This window comes from Podarcis bocagei (assembly GCF_964188305.1).
Source record: "Podarcis bocagei genome assembly, chromosome: 12".
NCBI lineage: Eukaryota > Metazoa > Chordata > Lepidosauria > Squamata > Lacertidae > Podarcis > Podarcis bocagei.
Genome location: NC_138137.1, coordinates 27,764,457 through 27,781,602, shown reverse-complemented (window position 1 = coordinate 27,781,602; position 17,146 = coordinate 27,764,457). Strand labels below are relative to the sequence as shown.

General features: G+C 44.3%; 1 protein-coding gene across 1 annotated transcript; it reads right to left on the bottom strand.

Moving 5' to 3' along the window:
* Positions 1–1,206: 1,206 nt before the first annotated feature.
* On the bottom strand, positions 1,207–1,948 carry FERD3L (Fer3 like bHLH transcription factor). Its single transcript, XM_081164174.1, has one exon. The coding sequence runs from the start codon at positions 1,902–1,904 to the stop codon at positions 1,356–1,358; it is 549 nt and encodes a 182-aa protein (XP_081020300.1). The 5' UTR covers positions 1,905–1,948; the 3' UTR covers positions 1,207–1,355.
* Between the last annotated feature and the right edge of the window lie 15,198 nt (positions 1,949–17,146).

Sequence of the window (17,146 nt, the reverse complement as noted above, 5' to 3'; positions counted from 1 at the left end):
CCCACCCCACCAGCATTTCAGTTCCTTGATGGAACAGATGACTATGTATGAAGGAGAGAAGGAAGATCATTGAAACATAAGCGTTCATTTTTGTCAAAACAAAGATTACATCTGATCACTTTGTGGTAGTAAAAAATCCATCTCTGGGAGGAGGGGTGGGTGATTGGGGCGTTAATTAGAAAATGGAAAACGGAACTGTGAACAAATCTGGGCCAACTGACAGCCACCCAGCACTCTGGGGAGCCACAAATTCCTCTGTATTCCGCTGCTACACTCACTTTGCCCCCAAGAAGTCTTCCCTCAAGAATTGTCTTGCCTTCCTTCCCTTGCCGAGATGGGAACAGGTGCATCGCAACCCGCATTCTGAAAGAGGGCGAGAGAGAGGCACGGGAGGCATGGGCGTAGCCAGGGCTGTTTTTTTGGGGGGCAGGACTTTGTTAAGAGAGGCAGGGTTTTTGTTAAGGGGGCCGAACCAACGTGTTTGGTCAGTTAGTTAAGTATTTGTATTGTTTTACTTGATCGAGGGGGGCAGTTGCCCTCCTCGCCCCCCCCGCTACGCCCGTGACTGGAAATGTCTTTGCCCCCCCATCTGCTCATCTCCACTCTCTTCTTCCGACAGCCATTACAGCCCCTAAACTCAATCAAAACCCCTTTTCAGCTTCCCTTTAATGTTCCAAGCTACCTGCTGATTTCACACATCCCGTAGCATTTCCCCTCTCTCTCCTCTTCTACATCGCCTGGATTTTATTCCGTGTCTTTCCAACTTTCGTCCAGTGCGCCCTTCCTTGCCTGGAACCGCACTCCCAGCTGGGCGGCGCCAGAGGGGAGAAGCCCCACAAACAAGGAGCTAATCCCCACTTGTCCCCCATTTCTGCACCTCTATAATTAAAAAGCTGCTATTTTCCTTTCTCACCCACCTAGAAATATACTTTGCCCATTCTGCGCAGACCCCTCAGAATATTTTTTTTCTGGCTCCCTCCTTTGAAAACAAATGGCCCTGGGATCCCAACTCTCGGGAAGTAAGCGTGTCAGGTCACCCACCGGGGGTCCAAACGACCCCTTTCCCTTGTCAGTTGCCGCATCATCCCATCAGATCTCCTCTCCCGTCCAAAAGAAGCGGCAGAGGAGTCCTTCGATGCAAGTCAGCCGTGATAACTGAAGAGTGCCAGTTATATGGCCTCGACGTGCGCCCGCTCCTTAGCTTCTCTAGAGAAGACCGACTCAGGAGCTGCCTTCAGCCTGAAGAAATTGTCTCCCTGCGTCTTCTCTCCCGCCTTCCAGCCTGCCTTGGGAGCGCGCAGCTATGGGCTTCTGAGTGCTCTCCATCCTTGGATGGACGGCGCCCCCGCCTCGCCCTAGCTGGTCCCGCGGCCCTCCAGCAGCTCGGTCATGAAGGAGATGTAGACGATAGCCAAGCGCAGCGTCTCGATCCTGGAGAGGCGCTTCTCGTAGGCGAAGGTGGGCACCTTCCTGCGCAGCTGGTCGAAGGCTTCGTTAAGGTTGAACATCCTCTTCCTCTCCCGCACGTTGGCCGCCTGGCGCTGGGTGTGCGTGATAAGGCGCTTGCGCTTGGGTCTGCCCAGGAAAGCGGCCCTCCTCAGCCCTCCATCTGGCCCCCGTTCTCTTTCCTCCTCCCCCTCGTCTTCTTCTTCCACCTCGGGGTCTTCCTCACCCATGCGGAGCAGCCCTCCGGAGGCTGTAGAAGACCTTTGGCCAAAGGGAGCGCCGGAGGGGAATGCGTAGAGATCCAAAGGGGCCGCCGCCAGTCGGGGAAGCCCTTCGGTGCTGAGATCGGCCAACAGGTCCAGCATGGATGGGGTCCCCAGCCTTCCTTCGTGGTGGTGGTGAGGGGGCCATTCGCTGGAGGTGGAGGATGTGCTGGGACTAGTGGTGGCGGAGGTCATAGTGACTTGAGCCGTCCTCTGACGCTTATAGCCCTGACGGGAAGGCGCTGCTGGTGGTGATGATGCTCGTGGTGGGCATTAATATTTATAACCCCGGAGGATCACCGGATTAAGGGCTTGGAGGAGGCTGGCCAAAGGGGCGAGGCTGATGCGAAGCGACAGGCGAGGCTGTCGGAGACACAGGAGCCTTGCCAGAGGCGAGTTGCCGCCGGGGACGAAGCAGCCCTTGCCCCAGAGATGAGGCCGCCAGTTCCTTCTTGGCAACAGCCCCTCTCAGCCACCTGGGGAGAGACCCTTTTCATCCCCATCTGCAGCCGCGACCAAAGGATTTTCACTCTGGAAAGAGCCGGGGAGGGGTGGCGGAGGGAGGGACACTGGGCCTGTGTGTGTGTGTGTGTGTGTGACACCCAGGGAGGGGGGTGGGGAGAAGAAGCCTTTTCAATGGATGTCACAGACAAGCGCAGGGATGCTTTTAATGATGCCCTGAAGAGCGAACCTGCCTGCCAAGGGTCACGGGGGAATGTTTGCCCCGTATCCCAGCGCAATGGCAGATGAATGGGAAGGCCTCCATTAGCCTAAGTAAGCATAGTTGGGGAGGTGGTGGTGAGGGGAGAGAGGGGGGGGAGAGACCCTCCATTGCATTCCCAGTGGTAACTCTGGGACTCGTTCCTCAAACATCCCACCCCTCTCCTGGCATAAGTGTGCAAATAGCTCTCTGCTCAGCAGGGCTTATAAAGGCAGAGGCGGGGGGTGGGAGACACCGGAGAGAGTCTCCAGGGGTCTCCGAACACTTTTTAGGTGCCTCTTAGCAGAAGTCTGGGCTGAGAAATTGAAACATAATAATGACTCATAATAGGGACTGCCCTCCGCTTGTTGGAGGCTATTCTTCAGGGACATCCATATTACTTGTGAGGAAGCATTTTATTTGTTTGTATTGTATTTACACCCCATCTTTCCCCTCCAAGGAGCTCACGGTGGTGGACATGGTTCTGCCCCGCCCCATTTAATCCTGAGCAACAACCTTGTGAGGAAGGTTAGATTGAGAAGGAGTGAAGAGCTGAAGGACACCCAGGGAAGACCTGAACTCTGGTCTCCCAGGTCTTAGTCTGACTGTCTAACCATTACAGCATATTAACTCGACTGCAGGAAATGCTCTAAAAAGACACTGGAGGGTTTGATGGTTTTTTTTGTAGTTTCTCCTTCTTCATTTCGTTTTGCAAATATCTAGCAGTAAGTACCTTACGTGACTCTCCCTCCACACCTAAAATCTTTATAGCACTTATAATAGTCATGGCTTTTCCCAAATAAGCTTGGGAACAGTAATTGTTCCCAACTGTTGTTAGGTGACTCCTCACAGAACTACATTCCCAGCGTCTTTAACAAACTACAGTTCCCAGTATTCTTTTTTTTTGGGGGGGGATGGAACCATCATGGTTAAAGTGCTATTAAGAGAGCTTTATATGTATGGGGCGGATGTGACCTCTGCGACCAACCCCTCCCGATACTTGAAATAGCACCCCTGATGAGCTGTGAGCTTTTCATTTCCTATTCCAGAACAAAACCTGGGCTTTATTGCTTTTAGCAGCGGCCGCGGGGTGCTGTGGTTATTAGCAAGCAAATACTAGTTTGTTGCCCTCCTACAGCCCAGTACGTTCCCATGAAACGGGGCATTAGATCTTAAATGCTACACCAGCGAAAGCTTACTTCTCAGTCAGGTGCGCGCTCACCCTTCCAATACCACCTGGCTGCTGATGTCTAAACTGGCCTTCTGATTTTTTCTCCTCAATCCCTTCTTCAGCTGGAATGTCATTGCCTAACTCACCCAAAGGCTATTATTTGTTCCTCCTACTACAGGTACTTTAATTTAAACGAATGTTTTGGCTCTCCTTGAGCCCAGGACGAATGAAGATGACGACAACAACAACAACAACAACAACAACAACAATAACAATAACAGCCCTTAGGTTGGAAGATTTTCTTTCAACTATCCTCAAACAAAGAGCATCGCTTTTGTTTGACTCCAGGTCAGTAAACATTCCCACCGAGCACAAAAATCGACCCTGTTTGTTGCAGGCTGGGCAGCAGCTGCCGCGATTAAACCAGCCTTTGCAGCGGGGAAACGAGGGGAGAAAGATTAGTCCTCCTTGACTCCTTTTCAAGGCGAGGCAAACAGATCTGCCCTTCTTCGCTTCCCTTAACGTCTTGAAAATGAGCAATCTGGTCCATCTCGGATACAGGCAATCCCTGGAGAATGATATTACAGTTTAGCTCGGAGAGAACATCCTTCTGACGGAGACTGTGGATACAAAGGTCCTGCTAAGTACATTGGACAGCTCCCGGAACTCAGCGTCTTCCAAGGCGGATGCAACAGGTAAACAACATTTGCCTACCGCACAGTCGGGTTATCTTGCTCTCCTTCCCCACTTCTTCAAACGATTCCTTAATCATATAGACACAGACACGGTTAGTTTGTCCTTGGGCAACATCTTGTTAAGCTAGGTATAAACATGAATAATTTCATCAGAGAATTTCATCAGTTTACTAGAGGATTTCTTTTGTTTGTTTGAGGTGGCATTCGAGCTTGATTCTGCTTGTGAGAGTGTTAAGTGTTTCATCAAAAATAAATACACCTTAATGCCATTTATTTTGTATGATTAATTTCTAGCGATCAGTATTTTGACATTTTTGAGTACCATATATTGAGGCGGGATTAGACAGGTATGCAACAGAGTAAAACCAAGGCTTGTTAACAATTGTTGAATAACAATACAGTGTTACCTCAGGTTACAGACGCTTCAGGTAACAGACGCTTCAGGTTACAGACTCCGCTAACCCAGAAATAGTACCTCAGGTTAAGAACTTTGCTTCAGGATGAGAACAGAAATGGTGCGGTGGCAGCGGGAGGCCACATTAGCTAAAGTGGTACCTCAGGTTAAGAACAGTTTCAGGTTAAGAACGGAACTCCAGAATGAATTAAGTTCTTAATCCAAGGTACCACTATACAGAATTATAAATGTCTGGACTGCTTTATTTTAGGAAAAAGTGGAGCAATTGGTGATATTTTGTTAAAACTATCTCACATGTATTTGCTTTGGAACTCTTTAAATAAAATAATAATATTTTTTTACTCCTAAAAGCATAGAAGTGTAAACTGGCCTAACGGAATTTATGACCATACACAATTATTTCTCAATATGTTTTTACTTTGTAACACTATAGCAACAGTTTGTGATAAAGGAGTGGTTATAGAGCGCATTAAGAGTTTCACTTTCACTGGAAACTCACTTTGAACAGAAGCAGTGATAAGTGATAAGGTTGTATTTACTAGTTGCATTTAAAAGAGAAAAAGAAAGAAAACTGTGCATGGGATCTCAAGCAACTGTTGTTCAAATCTTATTTCAAGAGGAACCGTGCAATGCTATGCACATACAGTATAATCAGAAGTAAGTCCCACTGAGTTCAATGGGGCTTAATTCTAAAAAAAGTCTGCATAGGACCATAGCACCAGTTACAAAGTTATTAAGGGCTAAAACGTAGCTGTTAGTCACAACTGGTATTCAGCAAATGACTTACACCAAATTTGTCCTCTATAGTAAGAAATAGAGACCAGAGAAGCTGCCATTCACTATGGGTTAGTCACATTGTTCCTTAGGAAAGTTGTTTGATACTAAAACAGACCATTGGTTCCCTCTATCTGTGTTGTTTGCATTGACCAGCAGTGACTCTACCCCTAAAAGGTGATCACTTTATCCCAAGCATTGGCTTTGTATGTGGGCCAAATAATGAGGTGAATCAAGGTAAGTCAAGGGTCTTTCCCCCCTCTTGGGTAAAAGTACAATGTCAATACATACCAGTAAGAAGTAACTATTCTGAACAACAAACAGTGGGGCAGTGCATCCACAAGTAGGTTAATTAACTTCAGCTAAATGAATACTGGGGCCATTTTGGACAGGGCTAAAAAATGAAGTTTAGTGGATTCTTGGTTATCAAACAGGCTTCCTAGACAGGTTCACCTGGCACCATCTTGAAGGCCAGGTGAGTATCTTCTTGTTTATTCAGTCCTGTTGAATAACTTAAGTAGCCTGGGCACCCAGCCTTCCTGGGTGTCCATGGTTCAACTAAAGCCTAGCAGAAGACATCATGAGTAGTGATTGCTATTCAGAGCTTGGTTGGAAATTTGGTGTCAACCATTTCCACTTGCATTTGCAAGAAGTTAATCCAGTTCTGACAACGAGTCAACATGTGAACAGCAGCAATTTCTGTCTCCCTTTCTGTTTCGATCTGAATTCTACAACATCCCTAATTGTGACGTGAAGCAACTTCTTCCATGGGCCTTCTTCAAACCAGAAAGCTCAGGCAGCCAGGGAGGCTGTAGAGTGCTGGAAGAAAATGTCTGCTAGAAAGAAAATCACATAGACCACACACATCCCCCTTGGTCACTTTGCAATGGTAAATTAAGCTCAGAAGTTGCCACTCACTCACCCAAATTTCAAAGCAACTTTAATTTGGCAAAATAATGAAATGAAATAAATGGAAGCTTCTTTCTGAGAGGAAGAAAACTTCTGAGAAACTGTAGGCCAAGATTTTGGCACACCACTCCTCTTCCCTGGTGTCCAGCAGATAAAGTCTTTCTGGTTGCATTAATCTTGCAGAGCAGACAGATGGGGAAATCTGTTGCAGAGGGCACCATAGATCATCCTTTTCGACATGAATAAGGTGCAACATGGATCCATTCTGGTCTATCATGTTGCCACAATCATAACTGCATTAGCCCTTTGTAAACACTGGGGCTGTAGGCTGCGTCTCTAGCCGGTGCTTTCAAACTTGAGTGAGCAGGTGCAGGCCTGTCCACGGCTGAGACTCTCAGCGGACTCAACCTTGGAGTCTTGAGCTAAGGGCTTCATTTCACTGCTTCAGAGGCTGCAGATGCGACCTTGTCATTGCCATTTGTCACACATTTTTGGCTGCTCTTTTATCTTACTGTAGCCTCATCTCCCAGCCGGTTGCACTAGATGGAGAGCCCAGGAACAAAGCTCAGTGTCAATCTGCAATAAGCAGAGGTGAAGTCCCACAGGGAAAATCATACATGCATTTAAATACTCCGACAAGCTAACTTTTCTCAGCTGCACAAGAGTTATGCTGTTTGGGAAAGCTGACAGTGTACTATTGCCAAAATTTCTGCTACATCCGTCTTGGCCTTATCTTTAGGTGGCTGCGCTAATTGTCATAAATCCAGAGAGAGAGAGAGAGAGAGAGAGAGAGAGAGAGAGAGAGAGAGAGAGAGAGAGAGAGAGAGAATGAAACACACAGGCACATTCAGTGCCTAAGTACTGAGCTGCTGTTTATTAGCAGCAATTAGATCTTAGGAACATTTAGCTGAGAAATGCTTCCCTCCCCTTTATTCAACACTATGAATTTCACTTGTTTTGTGAAATTAATAAACTGGAAGCAAGGAAGCAAATAAAAATGTTAAGTATGTATAGATGCACATTCTGGGCAAAATGCATTTAATTTTCATATCTAATGTCACATAAATTTAAACTAAATTTAACCACCAAAGCTAAACTGCAAACAAAACTGGCGCTATATATATATATATTATTCTTACAGATTTTTAGGTAGCAGCAGAGGGTTTTCAAACTCATTTTCTGCATTCAGAGACATAGTCACCTAACAAAATCAAGATTCTGCTGTGTTTTCAAAGATGCTAAGGTTCTAAACCTATTCTAAAGGTTCCTGTACTATATTTTCAAAGCTACTCTGTGAAGCGCCCTGATATTCTGTGAACTGCCCTGAGACCTCTGGATATAGGGAGGTATATAAATTTTAATAAAACAACAACAACAACAACAACAACAACAATAATAATACTCAGGTTCCAGTCCAAAGATGCTAAGGTTACAGTTGAATACATATTAATTTAGGAAGAAACCTACCAGGGTATCAACCAGCAAGGTTGGGTCTGGGAAGATACGCAAGTTGTAAACATAAGCTTCAAGCAGAAGTGTGTCTCCATGAAACATCAACCATCACTTTCCTGCGTAGTGCCCGAGAAATGTGCCTGGGGTCATCACCCCGGCAACTTCCCTATGCTATGCCACTCTGTGGGGGCATCACCCCCTGGAATTCTGCCGCCCAAGGCCCTGATTGCTGACAGATTGTATCCTGCGCATGGATGCTATTATATTGGGAAAGTATTGATTTTAAGAGGAGGATTTAAGATTGAGGCACTTGACTCTTCACTTCTTGCACACAAATTGCACGCCTGATTTTATGACTGTACTTTTGCAATACAGAGTTTATTGGAAGTCATTTTCATGTTCCTGGTTTTTCCCTCCCTTTGTTTTTATTGTTGTTTTCATTCTTGGCCCATTGCTGCAGATATGGTTCAGAAACCAGAATTGTGCCCAGTCCCATGGAGTAGATTTGGGGGAGGCTTGCCACCATGGGACCTATGTAGGCCACATCAGTTGTTAAGTCTGCACAATTCCTGATTGCACCTGTATGCTGATCTCCCTCAGAAGTTTCGGATGACTTGCTTGGAACCAGGTATAATGGATTTCAGTCCAAACACAATTCAGTGAAAATGTACTCGGGATCATAGCCTAAGGCAGAGAAACATTCACATTTTAAAATTATTTTTTACAGTGCTGTTGTACCTTTATCTCAAAGGGTTTGTAATAACCTTTTGAGAAGATTTATGCATCTGTGATTCTTCTGAATGCATATTTCTATTCTTGCTTTACATTATGTAACAAAAAATAATCAAACACGAGGCTCTATTTCATTCCCTTTAGCTTGCCAGTATGATGCAAAGCAACCAAAAGTTAGATAAGAATCATCCATATGTGTGTTTGTGTATGTAAAAAGGGAGAGTGCAAAGATGTGGTTGTCATCCTTCTGTTGGGTCTTTACTCCAGTCTTGGTACAAAACAGGACACTCATTGTATAAAGAGGTCATTGTCTCAAAATGAATGATAATGACATAATGGTGAGTTGGTATAAGAGAATAATATATATATAGACCCGAGGACCGCTTTCTCTTCATCTCGCTATCATTTGCAATCTATCAATACAAAAATTCCGTATCTAGCCATACATCCAGATGGTTGACGTTATATGTGATTGGATGAAAGCTCTGATATAAAATGCCTATGGTTTACTGGATTACCCTTTGGCCACATGTTTTAAATTATATATATATATATATATATATATATATATATATATATATATATGAGAACCATTGCAATCTTGCAACAAAAGAACAAGACTTTATTGTATAACAGGGTTGCAGATGTGGAAAGGTGCACCTAATAAAGTCAAAATATTTTTTACTCATTGTGCATCTGGAATGCCAAAAGATCTCTGAAGTCACCAGAAACTAATGCTAGACAATTTTAGGTTTGTGATTAATTTAATATTCAGAAAAAAATATAAATTTCTTTCAAAACTCTGTGCCATTCATCATCATATTGTCGTCCCATCGTAGGTAATCCCAAAATGATTTACAAATCTGGATCCCTCCCCCCTAATTTCTGAAACAATGTTAAGACATCAAAGAGTTTCAGATGCAAACATCAAAGGGGCAGTCCATATCAGAGATTGCTGGCTAAGACAGTTTAGTTCATTTAATATCCTCTAGTTCTCTCAGGATTAAGTTACAGCATATAAAATTCTTGGAATCTAGTTAAGGAAGGAGTACTGTATGTTTATTATTTATTGCAATAAGGTTCTTTTGTGGGGCAGAAGACTTTTTGGCAGAGAGGAAGTCATCCCTGACCTCCTCCCCACCCACTGCTGCAAAAACTCAGGTCCTAAATTGAATTTCTCTGGACAGCTAAGATTCAGTGGTATTGTCATATAGGGAAATCCAGATATGGTATAACACAGGAAATATTCACATATGAGCAGGAGATAAAATTCAGTGGATAACACTTCAGTCAACCTTTTTGGACCAAAACACTGGGATGCTCATTTCACTTCTGTGGCACCTGAGTGGCTTCACCTATTTGTGAATGAGCCTGATGGATGATTATATAGGGTTGCTGGAGAACTCAGGTGGTCCAGAGAGCCTGGACCTTCCAACATGCATGCTTAGGCACTAGATATCTAAAATGGGCCCCACAAGCATGCTCCTGAAGACATCATTGGGCAAGCGCTTTCCTCTGGTGTAGATTGGAGCCTCCCTACCCCTTGATTAATTTTGTGTGGAATATCTAGAAAGGCTAGTGCATTCCAGAAGAGCTTCAACAAATTCAGAGGGTTCAAAGGTGCAGGGGTAGGAGATCCAGAATTATTTCAGGCAGATCAGATTAATTATTGCTGGGCTTAAAGTGGTTTACAAAGCCTGGGTCTCCTAAATCTGGACTAAAAATCCAATTGAACAGGAGTTTGCTGGCAACTCGGTAAGAATGGTTGGGGAGAAGGAAATGTATCTGACTATTTTCTTATGCTGTTTCCTAGCTAGTTTTTGAATTCTGGTTGAGACCGTGGATTAGCTATACTGAAATAGTTCTGTGGAAGTTCTCATTTAAGCCTAGTTAACAGCATTTATGACTAACCCTAAGTATCGAGCTGTTACCATTATGCCTTATCTCTCATTGGTCGCTTGTTAAATAAAGTACAGATTCAGTCCCAAAGTTCCTCAGCTTAATTTTTTACCCAGAACTGGAAATAAGTTGCCTAAGGAACTCCAACACTAAGAGTTCTTGATTCATGGAGTACACTACTACTCATACAGCCTCCTCCTCCTCCTTCTTCTTCTTCTTCTTCTTCTTCTTCTTCTTCTTCTTCTTCTTCTTCTTCTTGTATTGCCTTTCATCTGAAGATCACAGGATGGCTCACAACATAAAGATTGAAAAGGAGAACACAACATACATAATAAAACAGAAACAGAAACAAAGCCACAAGCACATTTAAAAGGCCATGGAATGTTTAATCACCCATAGACCTGGTTATAGAGAAACGTTTTCTCCTGGCACCTAAAGATATGCAATAAAGGCACCAGGTAAGGCTCCCTGGGGAGAGCATTCCACAAATGGGGAGCCACCACAAAGAATGCCCATCCTTGTGTTGCCACCCTCTAAATCTCTTATGGAGGGAGCACACGAATAAGGGTCTCAGATGATGATTGCAGAGTCTGGGTCGGTTCATATGGGGAGAGGCAGTCCTTGAGGTAATGTGGTCTGAGCCGTTTAGGGCTTTATAGGTCAAAGCCAGCACTTTGAATCGGGCCCGGTAACTCATTGACAGCCAGTGCTGTCAAGTCAGGATTGGTGTAATATGCTCCCACGAGCAACCTGGCCACTGAATTCTGCACCAGCTGAAGTCCCTGAACCATTTTCATCTCTGAATTCACACTTGATCTATACAGGGAGTGACCAAGGATATAGCTCCCCAGTCTTGGTCATATTACCTTGCTCCCATCTTCACTGAGGAAGTTTGTCGCAGATGCCTTCCTGATAAAACAAAGAAATAATAAAAGAAAAAACATTGGCGAAAAGTTCATGCGTTTTGTTTACAACAACACAGACTTTGAATTTAGTTCATTGATGACAACTTGAAACAGGGTTGGGGAAATGTAGCCCTCCAGATGTTGTGGGCTCCATCTCCCATCAGCTCCAGTCACTATGGCCAATGGTCAGGGAAGATGGGAGTTGTAGTCCAGCAACCTCTGGAGAGCCACAGTTTCCTCATTCCTGACAAAAAACAATGATTTAAATTAGTGTTTTCCAAACTTGGGTCTGCAGCTGTTTTGGGATTACAACTCCCATCATCCCTAGCTAGCAGGACCAGTGGGTGGGGACGAGGGGAGTTGTAGTTCAAAAACAGCTGGAGACCTAAGTCTGGGAAACACTGAATTAAATTAACTGGCCCATCAGAACTATCTCTTTAAGATTTTTATTTTTATTTTTTTTACAACTTTGGCAAGTACAGCAAATACCAGAGTCTGACCATCACTCCTCCTCCTCCTAATTTCTGTCATTTGAAAAAAGATTATCACCCTCCAAATGATGGATATGCATGATGATAAGTTTCAGATTTCAAGTGGGAGGGTGCTCACTCTTCATCTCCCGAAAGTCCTGGGAATTAAAACCTAACCACTGCAAGACACACACACTTAACTTCTGGACTTTCCTTTTAGATCATGTATCATGTAAGTACAGACTTCATTATATCACTTGTAGAACTGGTGCCAAATAGAAAACCTTCTAACTTACAGCGAAGCTTTACCAATGCTTTCCACTTCTATTATCTGCTTGTCTCAATGACTCTGTGGGGATTGCTGTGGTCTCATTATTTGCAAGACGTGATACACTTTGGGACATGATTAAAAAAAAAGGGGGACTTTAAAGAGCCTCTTGACAATTGTCCAAGGCAGCACCATCAGCCTGTCAGACAGTTCATCTGGTAAATGTGTTTATGTGAGCTCACTCTGGCCCTATAAATCTCATGCCTTGTACTGCAGGGGTCTTAAAGGTGTTTCAGACTAGCTTGTTTGCCATGACAATTATGTCATTATATATGTGGAGATAAAAATGGTTTTTTAAAGGATGCTGGCAAAAACGATGCTGGCTCACGAATGGAGGAAGACCACAGCAAAGACACAGTCTTCCAACTAGAACGTAAAGTGTGGCTATTCATAGCCCTCAGCCAAAGAGGCAATTTTCAATGGCACAGCTCATAAAGTGGATTTACAGCAGTAGCAACATCTAAGCTGTTTCAGGATATCACAAGACAAGGATGGTTATTTCTCTCTCATGCTTTTTGGCTTGCATAAGTTGGAACAAACAATATGGAGAGATGCACACACATTAAAGATATATATTCATTAGAAGAGACTGTAAATCTGTCTTAATACAAATGAATCTGAAGAAATGAGCTCATAGTTGGAATTTAGGAAACCCAAATAGGGCCTCAGTATGTGCTGTAAATGGTAGCAAGCGTGGGGGAACACCCTTTCCAATACAGGGGATCTCCAATCTAAGTTTCATAGTGCCAAGGAATGAAAAATGCAATCAGGATAATTTCTGAAGAAGCCCACAATTTTCCAGTTGTGTTCCTTTACTTTATTCCTAAATGGCTATTTAAACCTCCACCTTTCTGCTGCCTGTGTCACTCAAGGCAGGTGACATCAATCAAAATTACAGGCTTGTAATGTACCCTGTACCAGTAAAGTACAATAGAGTTGGGTATGGCATAAAAAAACAAAACAATCTTCCCAAATCAAAACATTATCTACTTGGTAAGGCAAAAAGCCTGCTGGATTATGCAGGCCTTTGCTAGCCAGAGCAAAATAATGCAAGGGGTGGGCAGTTGAACCACCTCTCTCTGGTCACCACCAACTGCACTTGCGCATAGGCAACTGGCAGAGAAGGGCATCTCCATCAGATCTGAGGCAATGGGCATGAGAGGAAATGCTGTTGCAATACCACATGACATAACTTCCCTATCTTGCTCATCTTTGTGCAGAGTTGGGGTGATGCACACCCCTGTGGGACTCTCCTTCTTGACTGATTGCCCAACCAATTGTCTAAGACCTCAGGAGGAGAAAGGGATGTTGGTTACTATCACCCTTCGGGTGGACCATAGCTCGGTGGAAGAGCATGTGCTTTGCATTCAGAATACCCCAGGTTCAATTCCCAGCAACTCCAGGTTGGGCTGGGAGTGCATCTGAAACCCTGGAGACATGCTGCCATCATCATAGATAGTGCGTAGTACTCTTCTCCACAAGGGTGCACCAATGATTGTATCAAGCAGGCTGCATCTTGGTAGCAGCAGCCCTCTGTATGGGAATGTTAAGGGTGGCAGGAGAGGCTATATTGATTATTAATATCCTTCCTAACTTGCACTAGCAAGTTCCTTTACTTAGCAGAGTTTACATTCCCCTTTTACATGCACATACATGCAGATAGCTGGCTGCAGGCTTGTGTAAGCCTCTCACAATTATACAGCTCAATCTATCTTAGATTGAAATGTACGTTCCTGGTAAGTTCCCTTGAATCCCTCTTAAAAGAATAAAGACACCACAATCTTATTTAAAGTCAATAAAAGAAGTTTACTTACATCAGTTCACAGTTGGATTCCTGAAGGCAGACTTAGTTACAAATATGTACATGCGGATCTACCCCATGCGGGGGGGGTAATCCCAGTACTTCTGCTAGCTGAGAGCTAGCAGAGGAGTCCTAGCTGAAAGCTGGTCAAACATAGAAGGAAGTGAAAAAGAGAGAGGTGTGCTGTGTGACTTGTCCTTTTGTTACCTGGACAGGTAAGATCATGCCCACCTTCAGTCACATGCAAAGGAAGGATGCTCCAGCCAGGAGGAACAGGAAGTTTTGACTGGCTGGACCAAACATTCCCCCGCATGTCCACTCTAGCATTACAAGGAGTGTTGTACTTGACTGCTCCCAGTGGACTACATCCCACACTCTGAACCATAGCCGCTCTATGACCAGGTTCACATGACATGGTAAGTGCAAATATGGATTATCATGACCACTCAAACATGTGAAATCTCAGAGAGGAGCTTTCAGTTATTATGCCACTTTGAGCTACACCAAGGTTTGGCTTAGGGTTGCTCAAACCAGGACCTGTGGTGAATCTCTCTCCTCACTAACCATGACCTGTATAGGTTTCTTCTTGGCTACAACTTGTGGTTAGTTAGGAGAGAGCTCAGCAATGTGTGGCAGTAAAAAAGGGCTGGGGAGGATCAAAGTGTTTGTGAGCTCCTCTTGGGGACCTCACATATTCACGTGGTCACAATAATTTATAGTTCAGCGTACCATTTTGTGTGAAACAGGTTTATACGCCTTACTTTTTTGAAAACTTGGAAATACACAAAGAAAAGTAGCTCTCGGGAGAGATACAATGTTATCAGGAAGTAGAATGGAGTAAATATCAGGAAATTCAGTGATAAGATTTCCTCTCTTTTTGATATTTTCTTCTCTTTTGCTTCTTCTCATCCCCTCTGTTTTTTTTTGATAAGTGATGTTTGCTTTCATATCTCATTTGCCAGATCCTTATCTTGGATCCTTTGTGAACATGTGTTCAGATTGCGCTATCTGACTATCTGACTAAGGGTTTCTCAGATTACAGTTTGCTGTCCAAATATGTACTGAAATTAATGTAGGAAGCAGGTTTCTCTGTTTTAGGCTAGCTGACGAAGATTTGTAAAGTTGGTCTTTGCCCAACATATATCCAGTAAAGTTATATCAAAAGGCAAAGGAAACAGTTTGGCTGCGTTAAGCCTTTGACTGGCAAACAACTAGTGCATATCCCACCAGGATCCAAACTAGAGGTATAGCTGCAGCCGTTCTCATTGTGACAAAGAGGCAAGCCACTCTTTGGTTTTAAAAGTTGCTTGTCTTTTTGGCAGTGGGAAATGGTGCTGCCAAATCAGAAAGCAAAGCACTCTCCTTGTGAATGCTCCGTCTTTGATTCTCAGACTAGATTGGCAAATATGCTTAGAGCACAGTTACGAGCTAGCATCTTTCTGGCACAGCTATAGGGATCATAGGTAGTTAAGCCTAACACATGATACGTTTATTATAGAATTCACCCAGAGTTTTCTTATCCACCTAACTTAGTAGTTGATAGAGTTTCCCAGATTTATTCGTTGGCATGAATAAGAAAGAAACCAGTTTAACAGGGTGGTTACACACAGACGCGAACTTATAAAAAATATTGGGGGGGCCCGGGAAAGCTCATGAATAATAAATAAGCTCATGAATATGCAAATAAAGTGGCACCGCCTCCTCGTGAGCGAATAGGGGAGAGCGTGCTGCGCCTATTAATCAGCTCCGGAGCGGAAATTGGGTGGAGCTTTTGCTCGGGAGGGAGGGCAGGAGGCATGCAGCCCGATCCTGTGCATTTTGGGCTGGGGGAGGGGCGGCGATGGCGCTCTGCTGGAGGGGTGCCGGAGATTATTGGGGGGGTGGAGCCCCCCCAAACGAATTTTTGAGGGGGCTCGGGCCCCCTCAAGCCCCTTGGAGTCGGCGCCTATGTGGTTACAGAACCTTCTTTGCCATACCATTTCTTTGCAATCTCAGAATGTAAATGTTGAAAAATTTTAAAGCCCCACAGTGCCAGGTTCAGTTACAGTTACTGAAATTTTTGCTCCACCCATACTGTCTAAATGCAACCACACAGGCACTGGGCAAGCAATAATATGTAACTTACCTTCACAGATGGCAGTGCACTGAGGACTGGTAGTGCAGTGTGGTGTAGTGGTTAAGAGCGGTAGTCTCGTAATCTGGGGAACCGGGTTCGCGTCTCCGCTCCTCCACATGCAGCTGCTGGGTGACCTTGGGCCAGTCACACTTCTCTGAAGTCTCTCAGCCCCACTCACCTCACAGAGTGTTTGTTGTGGGGGAGGAAGGGAAAGGAGAATGTTAGCCGCTTTGAGACTCCTTAAAGGGAGTGAAAGGCGGGATATCAAATCCAAACTCTTCTTCTTCTTCTGCATCATCAAGAGTGGTGATGGATACTGCAAACAGGATAGCTGCCTGTCTTTTGAAGATTCTGCCACAAAACACAGGGACCCCCCTCTGAAATTTGTAGTTGCAATGGCGTTTGTATAATCCAGTTACTGTCTGCAACCAGAAGAACTGAAAGCCACGTTTTTAAAGACAATTCACTGTTTTCCCAACACTTTCCAGAGGAAAAGAAGAGAATATCATTTGAGCAATGTTGACAGTAAAAACAAAAAAGCTGGTTATTCCTCTGATCTGCAAACTACAGGAAAAAGAATACTGTGAATGTTTTAAAATTTCTCTGGATTTTTGTACATGGTTCCTAGAAGCTGTTTTTAATCTGTTGCTACTTTCCCTTTTTAAAAAACAACAAAACGTGGTTGTTCTTCATCATGTTGGTGTTATCCCCCTTGGGTGCCCCAGTTAAAGGATATAAAAGCAGCAGGCTACAAATATTTTTTTAACAGAGAAACAAACCCGCCAAATGAATGAAGATCATTACAGTGCCAAATTGCTCCAACAATCTACTGGCCTACGTGTTTCCTGGCATAACTGAAAGAGAGGATTTTGGGAGTGGTAGCTTAGTGGCAGAATATCTGTTTTAGACACAGAAGGTTCCAGGTTTAACCCTGGGCATCTCTGGTGGGGCTGGAAGACATCCTAGTCTGAAACTCTTAAAGGCCACTACCAGTCAGAGTAGACAGGGCTGATGGACCAGTGGTCTGACTACAGCAGCTTAGCATAGACTCTCACCCACTACCTTGCGGA